Here is a 17,281-nt window from a genome sequence, read left to right on the forward strand (position 1 = left end):
CTCTCTCTCTCTTTTCATTCTTTTCGAACGTGTGATAACGTCTCTCGACCTCAAGGCTCGTATACACATCCCTGGCTTTGTTTGCTCACTCAAACAACGCTGGACGAAATATTTGCACCGTGTTTTGTCGAAAGCATTAGCACTGAGACACCTCCCGACGAGTCTCCCTTATTTTACGTAGACAAATACCTAAGCGTAAGCGTATGCGCGTTCTCGCATTCCGGCTTTCTAAAAATACGGCGGTGCGTGGAACCAGCGATTCCGCTCACAATTTCGTTTGATTACTGCTGTTATCGATTTCCGCACAATTCGTCTGCAGGCACCAAAGTCGCTCATGTGTCTTGTAAAAAGAATATTGTAACGAAGGCTACCTTTGACTATAGGTACAAAACACCCTTACGTTCACCACTATACCGTGCTAGATTGCACTGAATTAGTTAAGTAGCAGCGCAGCTTCATTGAAATGTAAGGTAACTGGTCGCGCTAAATAAGGGAAGACATTTGAGGCACATTTTTCAACATTGCATGCATCGATTTATGTGTGGTTTCATTTATGTGGTGCACCTGGAGTGTTGTTTACTTGTACTTGGCGAGATAGTGCATGGATTACTCGGTGGCTTAAGGCCATCGAGCAATTTATTGTTTAGCTACAGTCGTTGATGAAAGGCGAGTGCTTGGCTTTGCACAGCCCACCAAAACGTTTATTACAACGTACGCGGCATTCCTTAAGCGCTGTAGCAGACGCTCGCGGAACTGAAACTTAGATGCAGCAAATAATTGGCTATCATCGTATACTCTCGATGCTAGACGCTTTGCGTGCTACCTTAATATTATCGGCACACACTTCTTTCTTTCCTTGTCGTTTCATCGGCTATCCTGTGTCCTCCTCGCCTTCTTAAGTGCCGAATAAGTAAAATTCATACCCGCGCTATAGTAATCACTTGGCTGAGAGAATTCCAAGCCAAGAGAATTCTTGGCTAAGAAAATGCGTAGCCAAGAGAAAGCTTTGTGAATTCAGCCCCTGTATCGCTGTCGAAGAACGCAAGCTTCCTTAGCAGTTTCCGCTAGCAGTTTCTGTTTCCTTGTGCTTTGCTGGCCTGTATGTTCTCAAATTTTTTTAACAACACATTGGTCTCCGTATGATACGCAGGTAGCGATCAAATGTATTGCGTAAACAATTTTCTATTGAATATCAGCGCTGAGCTGCGCTTCATAAATATTGTTGCACTTGCTTCATGCGACTCGTTCCATTTGACACACTGAGAGGCTGTCTTGTCAATAAACTTTATTGTGAAATATTAATCTTCATAAATGCGTAATTGAACATAACGTCGCGGATGATGACCTTGCAATACTCATCGGTTCCTTTCTAGGCCGCTTAACATTACCTGTCTTTCGTGTGTTAATCTATACCTCATTCCATGCGTTTCGTTTTTTTTTCGTTGTACACTAGCATAACGTTTTTTTTGTTATTGTTACGAAATAATCCTGCATGAGTGTGTTGACGTGCGCCAGGCTAAAGTCCTTCAGATAACCACTTTCGAACTTGACTTGTAAGCTTTATCGCTACTATAAGTGATGTGGTTGTTCTCAGCATGCGTGCAATAGCATAAAAACAATTTTCCTCACCGTAGTCCTATTGATTGAATCGTGTTTCAGTTGATCTCTACATATGCTTATGAATTTGAATAATGTTTATGCGCAAGAAGCTTGCGCTAAATAAAGGTATGTTTGCTGTACACAGAGATTACGCAAACTTTTAACTTTGAGGATTTATGTAGTAACGTGTTAGGTGCATTCGAATTGCTGCGCTTATGATTAAGGCTTAAGCTCTAGTATGTTGGCCCATAGCAGAAAGCGTTACCTTTCGATGTACGTCGGTGCAGTTTGATTCATGAGATCCGATGCTTCATCCCACTCCGACTCTCCATCACTCAAAATATACCCTGTACATTGTAGCCTTCCTCCAAGGTAGTACCACAGAAAGAACAAAAAATGCGTTGCAGTCACACCAGACAGCTGTAAAAGAAAATGGGCATACAGAATATGAGTGTCCTGATTTTGTGGATCATCAATTTTCAGTGAAGTGTCAGTGAGAGCATAGAAAAGTTGTCAAACGGCATAACTCTCGTATAGGCGGGGAGCAGTTGACTGACCAGTGCATATGCATGTTGAACAAGACAATCAGACGTCCACGTTTATTGCGACGATTTGTAATTCACGAGGGTACCGAGGCTGCCAAAGAAATAGACATTGTCAGTAGTCACAATAAACAAGACGTTGCTTCGTTCCTTTCATAAACCCAATGCACATGTATTGCTTCCAAATCGTTCCCGTGTGCGCATGCCTCGCTCCCTCTCTAAAGGAAAGAAGTGTTGTCTTTGAGGCGTCGTTGAAGCGCAAGAGACGTTGTAGTAGAAGAATAATTTACTTAACTCTCAAGAAACACAAGCCAAGCAGGCTACGAACGTTACACAGGTGAACCTGCGCGAAAGTACTTGTTCTTGTTTTGTTGCCCTTCCCTTGTGGCTCATACCCCCATTGGGGGACTGGCCAATAATTGAGTCGTCTTATAAATTATTTTTAATTTTAGAGTATAGGACAAACAAAATGAAAACGTTACAAATTTTAGAATAAAATTTTGATGATCACTGATTCATACCTAGTATGAAGTTCTTATATTAGTCGTAGATAATAACATAGATCAAAACCTCCTTTTCTCACTCTGTCTACGTCGTCGTCCTCTTTCACACTGTTCACCAAAAGGAACGTGCATTTCCAACATTCGGCCATCCTGAAGTGACTTCACGTCCTTGTTAAAGTTTTCCCGCAAAGGTTCCACACTGATTGTACAGAAATATATCCGGTCACTCTATTCAACTACTTACTAAATCACACACGATAGAAACAGGTTACACTGACGCGTCAAGTTTTTCATGGCACGCAGAAGTTAGCCCACTCATATCGTGAAACGTGGAAAGAAATCTCATACTTTCCGACCATCTTGACTTGCTTGGCCTTAATGAAAGCCACAAAACGCACGATGTCAGTGTCCTCCTGTTTAGACTCCAATTTCAACGCTTGGCCTGGCTTGGGCTTTGGCTTTCGTCCTCCGGCGTTTTCCACCTCCTCGGTGTCGTCTGGTTCTGTTGGCTTTGGCTCGTTATCTTCATTCAGCATGGTCCTGGGCTCTTCGTTCTCCTTTTTTTTTGTCGGCTCTCAGGCAATTTTCACCGATTCTTCCAGTAGCTCATCTTCTTGGCTTGGCTGGCTCTTCGGCGTTTTGTCTTTTGCAACTTCTTTGTCCACTTTCTAATCTTTATCAGTCCTTTTTTGTCCGTTGGTTGCTGCTTCATCTGGTGTAGAGTTCGTTCCTTCTTCGCCACCTTTTTCTGCTGCTTCTTTCACCGTTCCAGGGTTTTCCGTCACTGTCCCCACCTCGCTGTTTTTTCTCGCAGCACCGGGTCGGGAGTTCACCCTGTTTCGTTTGGTGTGGGCATCGGCTTCATCCTTGTCTTCTGGCTTTCCTTCTTCCTCTGTTTCAGCTTCACCCTTCTTTCTCCGTAGCTTGTCTTCCATTTTGTCATCTTGGCTTGGTTGGTCTTTTGCAACCTCGCCCTCCTTCTGCTTATCCTTACGCGTCACTTTTTGTCCCTGAGCTGCTTTTTCGTCATCTTCTTTTTTCTTTACTTCTTCGCCGCTTTTTCCTGTTGTTTTTTTTTCATCCTTCCAAGATTTCGCTTCACTGTCTTCACCTTGCTGTCTTTTCTCGCAGAACCAGGCCGGTAGTTCACCTGCTTTCATTTGGTGTGCGCGTCGGCTTCATCTTTGTCTTCTGGCTTTCCTTCTTCCTCAGCTTCAGCTTTGCCCTCCTTTTCCCGTGGCTTGTCTTCCGTTTCGCCATCTTGACTTGCTTGATCTTCTGACTTTGTGTCTTTTGTGACGTCACCTTCCTTCCGCTTACCCTTATCTGTCTCCTTTTGTCCATCGGCTGCTTCTTCGTCATCTTCCTTTTTCTTTGCTTCTTCGCCGCTTTTTCCTGCTGTTTATTTTACCGTTCCAAGATTTACTTTTACTCTCTCCGCCTCGCTGTCTTTCCTCGCACCACCGGGTTGGGAGTTCACCTGCTTTCTTTTGGCCTGGGCTTCGGCTTTATCTTTGTCTTTTGGCTTTTCTTCTTCCTCAGCTTCAGCTTCACCCTTGTCATTGAGCTTTTATATTGCGCGGGTTGTCACCCTCTTTCGTTGTCACTTATTTACAATCTACGGGGTTTTCGGCGTGCGGCGGGGCTTGTTTGAAAAGCGGGTCTACGTATCTTTTGCGGGCTGCAGCTGGCGCGAGTTCTGGTTCCTGTAGATTAGGGGCGTCGTTTGTTTTCTCCGCGGTGCTTCTGGCCGAGAGCAGACGACGGCCTGTCTCGTAAACTCTGGAAGCATGCTTGACTAAGATATGACTGAAGCGTGCCTCGAAATCCTCCAACGATGTCATTTGGGAACTTCTCGAATGGTACCAGCCTTTGGAAGCTCCAACAAGTCGGACCTTGGCAGTTTCTAGCGTGTACGCAGCTGACCACTTGTGAAAGTTGGACGTTCGGCGAAAATTTTCAATCCAGTCACGCGCCGAAGAAGCATCTTTGAAGCCGTAAACGGGACTGATGTTGCGGCTAAAGTGAATTATCAACTGGTACGTTGGCGCTGGTTGAGGCTGCTTTGCGTCATCAAAAATTAGTCGTTCCAGCAAGGTCATTAGCAGTCTGTCTTTTTCTTGAAGAGCCTGTAGCAGCTCACGAGCCGTAATCTCGTCCCCGCGGTATGAGTCCGCGTCTCCACTACAAATCGGGTTTACTTGTTCGTCGGTTTATTCCATTTAGGATTAACCAGTCATGAGCAATGATCAAACTCAAACACACTCATTCGTTTTTCGACTGGATTCCCATCCCACTTATGAAATGTTGTCTTAGGGGTGTCGTTGAACCACACGACAAGCTGAAGTAGAAGAATAATTTACGTAAGGTGGCGGTTCCACTCCCTCCTCCTCGCAATAGTTCAATGGAAGACACCAAATCAAGCCACTCATCCACGCTTGCAAAAAAAAGAGAAAATTGCGCGCGCAAGTACGGTAAGCGTCACCTCGCGCGTGTCTTGTATGTCGCGCGAGGCGGTGGAAATCGGCTGATGAAAAGCAGGGGACTTTTAACCCACAATCCGCCAACTATGGCCGTCATTTCAACGACACAACTAAAGGTGCCGCAGTGACAGCTGGCAGACTGAAACTGGCTAAAGTGTCAACACACGTGCGTACGCACGCACATGCACAAACACACACTTTCTTTGTTTCACAGACTCACTCACGTCCATCGAATAACCAATGAACATGACATCGATCAAACGATTTAAAACGTTTGAGTGCACTGGCATCGCCGCTAACCTTCTTTTTGATGTAGAGACCTTGGCACTGGCTTGATGTAGCGTCGCGGGAGGACGTCCTTTGTTTTCGTTTTTGTTTTCTTGCCACGCAAAACTGTTCAACTTCAGCCAATGTTGCTTGCACTACAAAAAACAGCCAGGCAGGTTTTTGCACAACATAACCTGAGGATTCTGCGGTTATTTGCTGAATATCATCCTCTCCAACTACAATAACAGAGTTACCAAAATAAAGTACGTCTTGTTGATGACTAGTTGAACAGATAATTTACACTAATATAGAGGAGTTAGAAGCTCTTATAGCCCATGGGTTTTGTAAAACTTTTTATAAGAATAACGTAGCCCACGCAGTATATATGTGGGATGACGTGGCATAACCCATAAGTTGGTTCACGCTGTTTCCCGTCTTCTTTTCACCATCTTTGTGCTACTGCCTAAATCATAGTAAACTAAGCAGCTCCTACGAAGTGTTTGCTTTGGGAAATTCTCCATTATCGCCAAGAGCAGATTTCCGAATTTGACGTAATCGCACGAACACACCTATTATTGAATAGCAGCACAATTGACCTCAGCGTAGCACTTAGTGGGAGGGCGGGAGAAGGGGGGGGGGGGTTATGCATATTCGAAAACCATAGGAGATTATGGCGGTACCCGTACAAGAGCCACACCTCTGACCCTATATGTTCATAAGTTCTACAAATGTCTTTTCCTATACTCCGTTTTCATTTAGAGAAATTCATTTTCACGGACAATGAACATCAAATACAATCCAACAGAACATCGGGACAGAACATAACATCCACAGACACACCAAAAGTTGTTCGAAAGAGATGTGTTTACATATGTACACGGAACAAAACATACACTAATACACATGAATTGTCACAAAATATTTGTCTACAGATGCACAATACATGGTAAACGAAGAACACACAAATGAAATGTAAAGATCTGTATGTCAGATCACATAGTATTTAGATGGTATTTGTGCGAGTACTAAGCAAAGATTAACCTACCATAACAAGGCAGGCCTGAAAACAAGCCTGAAAACATGAAGAACACAAAACGAACACCCCGTTTTGTACATCAAGTGCGATGCTGTGAAGGCTTGTGAGTCTTGCATTGAAAGCGTTCACACTAAGAAATAGTACGATTATCTTAAATGTGAAGCATTTCTTAGCGAACTTCGGTGACTTTGAGGGCATCTATCTATCTATCTATCTATCTATTTATCTATCTATATCTATCTATCTATCTAGCCGCCTACGACCTTTAGCTCTCTTGGCCGTTTCAATAATGGTATCAATACCAAACTTGGTATGACATAACATGATTGTATGACGAACATATTCGACCTGCCATAACATGAAAATCATTGCACGTATGTCATGAATGCCATGATTTACATTTCATGTCCTGCAGGTCTTGTGGTGGTTTCGTTCACATGGCATGTTGCAAAACTGGTAAGGTATGACATGATTGCATGGCGAACAAGAGCGACAAACCCTAACAAGAAAATCACGACATGCGTGTCATGTAATGACATTACTACATGCCACGCTCATGATGCACTCGCGGACGTTTTGCTAGCGTCACCTATACCAAATTCGGTATTACATTACGTGAATGAATGACGAAGGTATGTGCCTGGTGCAAACGTGATAATCATGAGATCTGTGTCGTGTAGCAACATGACTACAAGCCGCGCTAATTATGCCGTGACGGCCGTTTCGCTAGCTTCAATGATACCAAATTTGGTATTACGGGACGCTAATGGATGACGAAGGTATGATACTGGTGCAAACATGCTAAACATGAGATGCGCGTCATGTAGCAGCATGACTACACGCTACGCTCACGATGAGCTCGTGGCCATTTCGCTAGCTTCACATGTAACAAACTCAGTATTACGCGACGCGAACGGACGACATAGGTAAATGACACATCCAAACATAATAATCACGACATGCTTGTCATGTAACAACATGACTACATGCCACATTGATGATGCCCCCACGGCTGTTTCGCTAGCTTCACATATGCCAAATGCGGTATTACGGGACGCCAATGGATGACGAAGGTACGTGACTGGTGCAAACATGATAATCATAAATGCATGTCATGTGAGAACAAGACTACATGCCACAGTCAAGGCACCAATGCAGTTCGACGTGACACGGTGCGCATGCTCGCCGGCGTTAATAGGAAGTTTTAGAATAGCGCACCGCGAGCCCTTGCGGTGTGGTCGTTGCCATTGCGCGTGCGTCGTAACGCGAGTCGGCGTTCGCGTTCGCGCACCGCACGCAAAAAAAATCCAAAATTACGCGCGGTAATGGCGGCCCGCATGTGGCCCGCAAGCGCTGGTTTCGAGGCTACGGTGTCGCGGTGATCGTGCGTTATGGTTAGCAGCAGGGCAAACGCTATTCTAATTCTTATATGGCACCCGCTACGCCCGCAATGCCCGCAGCGCTTGAATACGGTATTTTAAAACTCCCTAATTTCGTCGCGCCACAATGGCATTGCCACGTACGCCAGGAGATGGTCCTGCCATATACTCGCAGGGGCGCGCCGCGCTGCGTTGCTTTGACGCATGCGCCTTTCAGTGCGTCCGGCGTCCCTCCGTCACGAAAAGTGGGAGTCACAGTGTTGTCTGTTGAACGCATGGGCACGAAATGTAGAATGTCGCAATTCGGCCGGTTGCCGTCGGGCCGCGTCAACGGACGTCGGTCGCGCCTGGCGTCAGACTATAGAGGGCTCGCGTTTTGCTAACGTAGCGTCGTTGTGTCGAGCGTGTGCGCGCGTCAACGCTACATTGGAGTACATTGAGTCCTTTCTGATGCGCTTGCGGCCCTTTTGCTAGCTCCACATATACCAAATTTGTGGTTACGTGACGTCAATTGATGACGAAATATATGACTGGTGCAAACGTGATAATCCTGACATGCTTGTCACGTAAGAACAAGACAACATACCACGTGCTCACGGCCGTTTCGCCAGTTTCGCATATACTAAATTTGGTATCACGTGACGTGAATAGATGATGAAGGTAAACGACACGTCTAAACATGATAATCATGACACAGGAGTCATGTACGGCATCATTTACCTCTACCTCGTAACGTTATGCTCATTTTAAAGTGACATATCAACATTTCTCATTCGTGCTTCGCATATAATAGATTCCCACTGTACGTTGAATCTGCCAATTTTTCTCTTTCAGACATAATTTATTTTCCTCTTTCTACTTTTTGCGTCGAAGATAAAAAAAATGCCAGCATATCCACGGAGTGAATGATGAAGAGTGGGGCGAAGCATTTGTCCGTCCATTCGTTCTTGCTTCTTTCCGTCCATGCGTCCGTCTGTGTGACCGTTCGTGCGTACATCCGCCCGTCCATGCGCGTGTCTGTTCGTGCGTCCGCACGTCCATCTATGCGTCCGTCCCTGCGTTCGTCCGAGCATCCACCCCTGCGCCCGTCTATGCCTCCATCCGTCCGTGCAGCCATCCGTGCGTCCGTCCATGCATCTGTTTGTGTGTCCGTTCGTCCATGTATTCAACACTCCAAGTACCACCATTTCGCATCTTTTTATGATATATTCCCCATAACGAAGCATCGCCATCAAGCGGAAATTTCAAGGACTAAACGAGAGGTGGCACACGCACACTTTCTTTCGGCTTGCGCTTCGTGTCTACTCCCACCTTTAACCAACTCGAGTTCATGGTATCTACTAATTCACCGTAATCATGGTACTATAGATCAACGCTCGCTAAACCTTTCTAGAACCAAGGAGGTTACGCCCAGCGAGTATAATGTAGCAACCCTTTTTTGTCAGATAGTGCTCAATGTACATGCTAATGGCTGCTAATGCGAAATGAGAGACAGTAGAATTCGGGTTTTAGGTAACGCGCATGCTGCAAATTTTTTATTGTTCAACAACGCACAGGAGAAATCTCCCACCGGCACCACCTTGCAGGTCAAAACGTAAGACTGGTTACACACAAGGACTACGACTATGACTACTACGAGAGCCGACGGGTGCCGCTTTAAGGAGCTTCGCCCCTAAAACGCCCCGTTATACGTCTTGTCTTGGGTTTTATTTCTTGATATTTTACTTGTAGCCTTTCGCGGCGCTCTGCAGACACGTTTGCGCTTGTCTCGCACGAGCGTTTACAGCAATGAAAGCTAAGCGCGAGACGCGTGATGTCACACCTGTTTCTGACCGAACTTCTTGCATAGCTTTCACAGCGTTGCACCTGATGTATGAAATGGAGTATAGGTACTACATCTGTCAGTATAGGCATGCACACGAGGGAGACACGGCGAGCGCACCTCCCCATTGTCCCCTAATAGCCAGTACACGAAGTCTGTCCTGTACTATAGTGCCTAGAATGTGTACCCGTGCAGTGCATTGTTAAAGGGGGGGGGGCACTGCGATTAACTATTGACCCCCCTTCGAAGGAGAACCCTCCGCACGTGTATGTCCGCCAGACGACGCCAGCGATGCTAAGAGTATCAATGAGAGTTATGTAAAATCCGAAGACTTCTTTCGTGGAAAACCGGGTTCAAAGGACTAATACGACTGGAGATGAAGAGCAGAGCGTCTCGACGTACGTTTACTGCGGCGCCGATCCAAGAGCCCCCTCCCATGGCACGCCATTCCTCGTCCTTCTCTTCCTCCCCTGCGCCCTATGTCCACTGTTTTAACACTCCCAGCCCATGAATTGCTGCGGGCCCATTTCTAGGAAACACAAATGTTGAATAAGCCGCGTTACAATTTTGCCGTCTGTTAGCTTTAGGTGACATTCACGAACAATGCCGTCGTGTCCCATAACGTTCTTCGGAATGCGTGCGAGTTTCCAACACAACTTGGGCAGAGCATTGTCGCGCACTATCTCTATATTGCCTTTCTCAATACTAGTACGTCTACACCTAGCCTATTATGAGCGCTTCTAAGGAGTATCGAATATTCCTTATACCAGCGATTCCAGAACTCTTTCTGTAGCTTTTGTCGCTGTATTCAAGTTTTAGGAAGCTCCGTACGGAAGCTGGGCACCTCGTCTGCAGTTTGCAAATCGGCGAGCGCCGTCAATCACTTGCCATGTAAGAAATCAGCAGGTGTTAAGACTTCTGGTTCCTCTGGTGCAGAATACAAGTACGTCAGTGGTCTACTATTTATTATCGCTTCAGTTGCTGCTAGAGCCGTGTTCATTTGACCATAATCTAGAAGAGACCTTTCTAGAGCTTTTCTCAAGTTGTCTTTTACTGACCTGACCATACGATACCAAAATCCGCCCCACCAAGGAGCACGGTCAGCAGAGAGTTTCCACGTGATGCTATGAGCAGACAGATAATTGCTGACCTCACTTCCCCTAGTAGTGTCATACACAGCACGAAGTACGAGAAAAGCACGTTTAAAGCACAACGCATTGTCAGAGTAAATCACTGAAGGGAATCCACGACGTCCAGTAAAATGCCGAAAAGCTTCCAAGAAATTGTCTACTGTGGAGCATAAAATAAACTCTAGATGAACAGCGCGTATTACCGCGCAAGTGAATAGCATGATGTATGAGTTCTGTGTTGGCTCACTTTTCAAGTACACTGATGAAATAAAATTTAAACCAGTACCCTGAAACGATTTGAACACATTCACCCGGTCAGCAAGTAGCGCTGCTATAGGAACTGTCACAGGCTTCGCTCTTGATTGCACGCACCAGGTACACCGCCCAATCACTCTTTTCACACACTGCTTTGCCTTCGTCACCCAGAAGCGCTCTCGGAGTTCTACGGTGGTTGCTGCGCCTCCTATGCCGGTGGCGAGGAGTTCAGTGGCAATGTGGTCACCGGGAGGCAGAATCGGGTGCTTGATGGCGTCCTGGTACTCGATATTCCGAAGCCTTGTTTGAATACTCAGCAATTCATTCTCTTCCGCAAGAAATAGGTGTAACTCCCGAATCGTCGACGCCTTGGGTAGATCTCGCCCAACTGGGAGTACTGCCAATTCAAGAAGTAATTGTTGTTTTCGGGTAACGGTGTCTACATCCGCATTTTCTTTCGCGCCGTCTTCAACATCCTTTGGATTGGGGGTCTAGTGTTTCAACCGTTTTTCGTCTTTTGCCAACTAAACTGGTCTTCGCCACTAATTCTTCTGTCTCCAAGCGACTTCATTACCGTGTCTGGGGAAACTATGCTCGCAGCATTTTCCTTCCAATCGTATAGCTGTTTGAACGCTTCCGCACAATAATTGTGCAGGTCTGTTGGTAGAACCTTCAAAGGGGTGTACACTTGGCATCTTTGATCACGCAACTTAATGGTTTCATTGAAAGCATTGCAAACCGTTTCATTGTGAGAGGATGGTACATCTGCATTAGTCGTCACTAAGCTCTCTAGCCGCCAAAACTTTCTCATATTAGAGCCTGCGCGATCCTGCATCTGTTCATCGTTCATACATCAATTCATCTGAGGTACACAAACTTTTTGCATTTGTGTAGATGGATGGTTTCATCGCTTATTGGTCCCTGGAATGTCTAACCCAGCACTGTTTGAATGGAAAGGAGACCTTTGTGCTCGTCATGCCCACTCACGTCTCTTCCAAAGACTTTCCACAATTGGTCCGAGCCAATCAATAGGTTGATGCCTTGCTCTTGAGCTATATGGTAAAATCAAAGCGCATCGGCCACTCGTTCACCACGATTCTTAAAACGTTTGATGAATTCATGACTTTGGGGCACCTCAACAATGGCTTCACAGATGTGTCCTATTTCAATGGCTTCAGTGACATGTTGAACATCATCGTGCTGACTTTGCAAAGTTACCTGAACTAGTCTTCAACGCGTACATCGACCACCATGTTTGGCTCCAAACACGTCAACGGTAATGTCGATTTCTCCCAGCAGTTATAGGTTCAATTTTCTGAAAATCTTCTCTGATAAAAAAGAGCTGGCTACCGTTATCCAGAGTGCCTCTTGCATAGCAGGAATCCTTTGCGCTATTTATCTATCCTCTCAATGTTTGCAATGGTATTGTATCAAGGCTCCTATTGATATCTAACACAGCGTACATGGAGGTACTGCTCGTAGTGTGTTGTCGTGGCGTCATTATTTGAACAGCTTTACTCGCCTGTCTAGAGCACATTGAAGGAAGGAGGAAAAAACCTTTATTGATGCTGGCTGTGCCAGATAGCCCTTATCCCCACCGGGCTGGTTGACATCCTTAGTCCGGGACTTCATTAGTCGAGGCCGCCACCCGAGCCCGCTGCACTAGAGTTCGCTGTTCCTCTAGTGTGGAGCTATTGAGTAGGGTCGTCTCCCAGTCCTCTTTGGTGGGGTTGGGAAAGGGGGTTAATTTTCGGTTCATTTGGCAGGCCCAGACCATATGGTAAGTGTTGGCCACTTCCCAACAGTACTGGCACTGCCCACTTATTTTAGGGTCATAATATTTTAGTATGGCTAGACAGAGCAGCGTATTTGTCTGTAGGCGCCGCAGGATGCGCTCCTCCGTTTTCGAGAGTCCCTTCGCTGGTGCGGGATACAAGCGGCGTTGCTCAATGTAGTATTCTTTGATTTCTCGAAACCGTGTTAAAGGTGTGGGACGTTCAGGTCTATCAGGGGAATGGGGAGTTTCCCGGGAAGTAAGCACGCGGGCCGCTGCATGTGCAGCCTCGTTACCCTGTAGACCCTGATGTCTCGGAGTCCATATAAGACGTTTTGGGGTAGGATCGCGGTTGCTGATGCTGAATTTTAAAAGCCTATTAGCCAATGGAGAGATTTCTCCTGCAAGATAGCTCTCGCAGGCTCTTCGAGAGTCAGAGTCTGCAACTATTTGTTTTGAGTTTGGATGGGATACTGCCAGTGCAATGGCCACCTCCTCCGCCTTACTTGAGCTTGTAGCTTTGAAAGTGAGGCCATCCACCTGCGTTCCTTGATGTATTACCGCCGCCGTGTAGTATCCCCAAGGTGACGGCCCGGCCACATCGACGTAATAGACCCCATTACGGGAGCCAAGCCGTTGTTCAAGTGCCTCAGCACGCGCTTGCCTTCTACCCTGGTGCGCCTCCCTGGTCATATTGCGGGGAAGCGGGGACACCCAGAGTTTTGTTCTCCAAAGTTCAGTAATACGCTCCGCGTTTTCGATTTCGCAATCGTGCCGGATCAAAAGGCGGTCCAGTAGGCGCCGCCCGGGGGGCGTCTGCGTAAGACGCGTATATTGATTTGTGATGTGGGCTTCTAGAAGCTCTTGTATAGAGTTAAAGACTCCCAATGCAGAGAGTTTCTGATTTGAAGTGCTGATGGGTAAATCAAGTGCGCGCTTAATTACTTTCCTAAGAATAGCATCGACTCTGTTCTCTTCGTGTTTAGTCATTCGTAAGTACCGTATTGAATATAGAATTCTGCTAGTTACAAAAGTATTGGCGAGCCGAATCGCGTCCCTTCCTCGTAGCCCCCCGCGCTTGTTTGACACTCGGCGGATCATGTGCCCTACCTGTTCTCCAATTTTCCGTAGCTTGTCTAGCGTGGTGCTGTTTTTTGTTCTGTTGTGAATCAGAAGGCCAAGGATTCGTAGTTCTGAAACCTCTCGTATTGTTGCACGTTGAAGAAGCATGTCTTCCATGACAGTGTGAGCAGTTCACCTTACATCGACAGTTTTTTGCTCGATGTCATTTTGTGGTACTTCTGAAGGAGCAGCCGGTTGTCGACAGAAGACGCTTTTCTTCCGAGTCAGAAAGCGATGCGTCGCAGTCCAGCGTTGTTACGCTAGTCTGCGAAGTTACGTAGCACCGTGGGGTCACTCAAGGGTGCTTATAAAGTAAGATATATGGTCAAAATAAGCAGTGGCTGCATAATGCATAGTTATTTGCTAATTTTCCCTATTGTATAGATTATCGAGATCGTGTAGCGTGAGTCCTGCACGTATTTAAGCTCTTACACGCTATCCAATATTTATTTCTCCGCTGCTAGATCAGTTGTCATTCACTGGAAAAAGCAAAATACACTCCCGTCGGTGATTTTAAGATGTACGATGAACACTCGAAGAAAAAAAGCTGATGTGTTACAAATATACAAGCGTAATTATTACGCGCGTAGATACATGTGCCACCGAGAATACAGTGTACTGAAAATGACGTGTTGCACTATTTCTGTCTTTCTTCTTGCTTTAGTGTCTAATGGTTTTATTGTAAAAAGGTCGTTGCAGAGTAGTGTAGCTACGAAAATGACGTGACGTCTCAACATAGGGCCGTTCGGTAAATGTTGTTACGGAGATGGAGTGCGTTTAAAAAAGGTTCTACATGAAATGGTTGTTTTATTTTTAGTTTTCTTTTTTTCATGCCGGCATTTCTAAAAAGGTCAAAAAGTATAACTTTTCTGTGGGCAATATAGGTACAGAATCACAGTTTGTATTATGTTTCTGCTATATCAGCAGAAATGCACCTATTTGTTCCGGAAAGTTGTCGGTTTTCTTTAAATTGACTTACAGGAACCATCGATAAGTTTGCCATTTAGGTTGCCGCAATGGTTTTTCAAAAAATGAACCAGCATATCCTACGTACCTTAATAATCAACGTTATGCGAAGCATGCGTAGGGAAGGTCACTATGTCGCAATTTTCATACCGCGACACGCCTTGAAACGACGCTGAATGTGTGTATAAATCTTGCGCGCACAGAGACATGCTGCAGGTGTTTGCATATTCAGTTTTTTTTTTTGCACTGGCGAGATGACGTTAACGGGGAACATGAGTATTAGCAACACCGAAAGCGATAAGCTGATATGAAGAACTGCTGCTCGCGAACATGGTACCCCTGAACGCTCTTACATAAATCAACTTCAGCGCATGGCACCTAACTCCAATTGACGTTAATCCGACGTCACGACTGTATCGTTGTACATATTTAATCATGATATAACTGAATAGCCAGCACGGCAACCAGAATTAACGTTTCACGAACATTACGGTCTATTTGAACAGTACTTCAGAGACCTGACGTGGCGGTGCGGTAGAATGCTTGATTGCTATATAACGCTTCGGTTCGATTCCTGCTGAGACCTTGACATTTATTCTTTGCGTTCGTCTGATCAGCGTTGCCGATGTCAAGTTTTTTCTAACGCTCACGTATTAAAACTGCTCCTATGTGTTTTTGTTGTTGCTGAGATTCCAATTGTCGATAACCTGTGGCTTATACCCGCATACCAGTGGCACATACAAGCCCGCAGGTTTGTGCCACTCTCTAGTGGAAGGTGCTCTACGGCGTACGCAACGGGATTATAAAAGTATTCTTCTCTTGACTATCGCGTCATATTCCTATCCCACTGTACTAATTTTCATTCATGTGATCACGAGAGCACACAGACGTAAACGGCTAGATAGATAGATAGATAGATAGATAGATAGATAGATAGATAGATAGATAGATAGATAGATAGATAGATAGATAGATAGATAGATAGATAGATAGATAGATAGATAGATAGATAGATAGATAGATAGATAGATAGATAGATAGAAAGATAGATAGATAGATAGATAGATAGATAGATAGATAGATAGATAGATAGATAGATAGATAGATAGATAGATAGATAGATAGATAGATAGATAGATAGATAGATAGATAGATAGATAGATAGATAGATAGATACGCTCGAAGTCGCCGAAGTTCGCTAACAGATGCTTCGCATTTAAAAACTCAAAGGAACGCGCAAAACACGAGCAGCTGAACCACGAAGAGATGCACTTTACTGAAGACGCGGCGGGGAACGCTGATTCTGCGAGCACGTGAGGAAGGCGCAATCCGCCGGCGTTCCGAAACCATTAACCACTTGATGACACCACCCCACCTACTGACGTGGTGCGAGTGAAAAGGACTCGTTACTCAGCCCTCCTCCTTTTACGGTTGGTGTTTGTTACGCGCGGCAACTAGACTTAGCTTGTGAGGGAAACTGTGAAGTTGAAGATATAATCTATTCCTTTTTTACCCGTTTTATTATGTTTAATTGCGCAACGTTCGGCGAACGTTTGAACTGACATAAAGCAACTCGATGTTTTATTTAATAGGTGGAGCTACCACCAAAACAAAGAAAAAACGCCAGTGAGATTTGTGATTCACTGAATATCCTTTGTTTGAAGCATGGAATGATCAAGTTAGTGAGCACAAATGGATACAAGAGACAATACCCATCTACTAATGTGCAGTACTCCTTGGTAGTTAGCGTCTAAGCAAAACGTCTTTCTACGGAACTAGCCAGCAGGAAAATAAGCTCTATTCAATGTGTTTTGTAGGTTCTCTTAAAACGATAAAAGAATTTTCTCTTCATATAATCACAGAAAGTGGCCTAATGCTTCACTATAAAGAAGTTGAGAGTATCAGCTCATATAGTTTTGTCATTTCATCAGTAATGCGTGACAGAGTAGAGCCATAAACTGCCCATTGACACAATAATAATTCATCAAGTTTTCGTCAGAGCACCAAGCGACGTCGCATGGAAAATAAATCTATTGTAGTCTACATAGCCGCTAAATATTAGGGTTCTGCTATGTAAAGAAACAAATATATCCTACACAAACCTTCATTATTTTGCCCGTTTTCACTGGTACGATAATAAATTACTGATTATTTTATGTCGAATATTTTTTCACAGAAACCTTGAATGGCGCTTCGTCTAAAAGCACAGCAATTTTCGCTTTGTTACGTTGAATAGTTTCGCCGTACTCGCAGTACAACGGATGCTTCTACAGCAAAAATGCTTTTGTTACTCACTCTTTTCATTGCTACTAGTTAACGCCTCCGACTTGGCATTAAAGTCAGATGTCATTCAAAGAAGGAACAATAAGCTTTCTGATGTAGCTCAATTATGTTTTCTTTCTG

General features: G+C 45.0%; 1 protein-coding gene across 4 annotated transcripts in view; it reads right to left on the bottom strand.

Moving 5' to 3' along the window:
- Window positions 1-17,281, bottom strand: part of LOC142764777 (uncharacterized) — a 135,451-nt gene that overhangs the window by 106,256 nt on the left and 11,914 nt on the right. For 2 of the 4 annotated variants that reach the window (XM_075865302.1, XM_075865301.1), the window contains exons 1-2: window positions 14,967-15,096; window positions 1,865-2,019 (exon numbers count right to left, since the gene is read on the bottom strand). In XM_075865302.1, coding sequence (XP_075721417.1) covers window positions 1,865-2,019; window positions 14,967-14,993 — 182 coding nt within the window. In that variant the 5' untranslated portion in view covers window positions 14,994-15,096. Of the gene's footprint in view, window positions 1-1,864; window positions 2,020-14,966; window positions 15,102-17,281 lie in introns of those variants that run through there. The other 2 variants (XM_075865304.1, XM_075865303.1) reach the window with 2 other exon arrangements.

The sequence above is a fragment of the Rhipicephalus microplus genome, chromosome 6 (assembly GCF_043290135.1).
Source record: "Rhipicephalus microplus isolate Deutch F79 chromosome 6, USDA_Rmic, whole genome shotgun sequence".
Classification (NCBI taxonomy): Eukaryota; Metazoa; Arthropoda; class Arachnida; order Ixodida; family Ixodidae; genus Rhipicephalus; species Rhipicephalus microplus.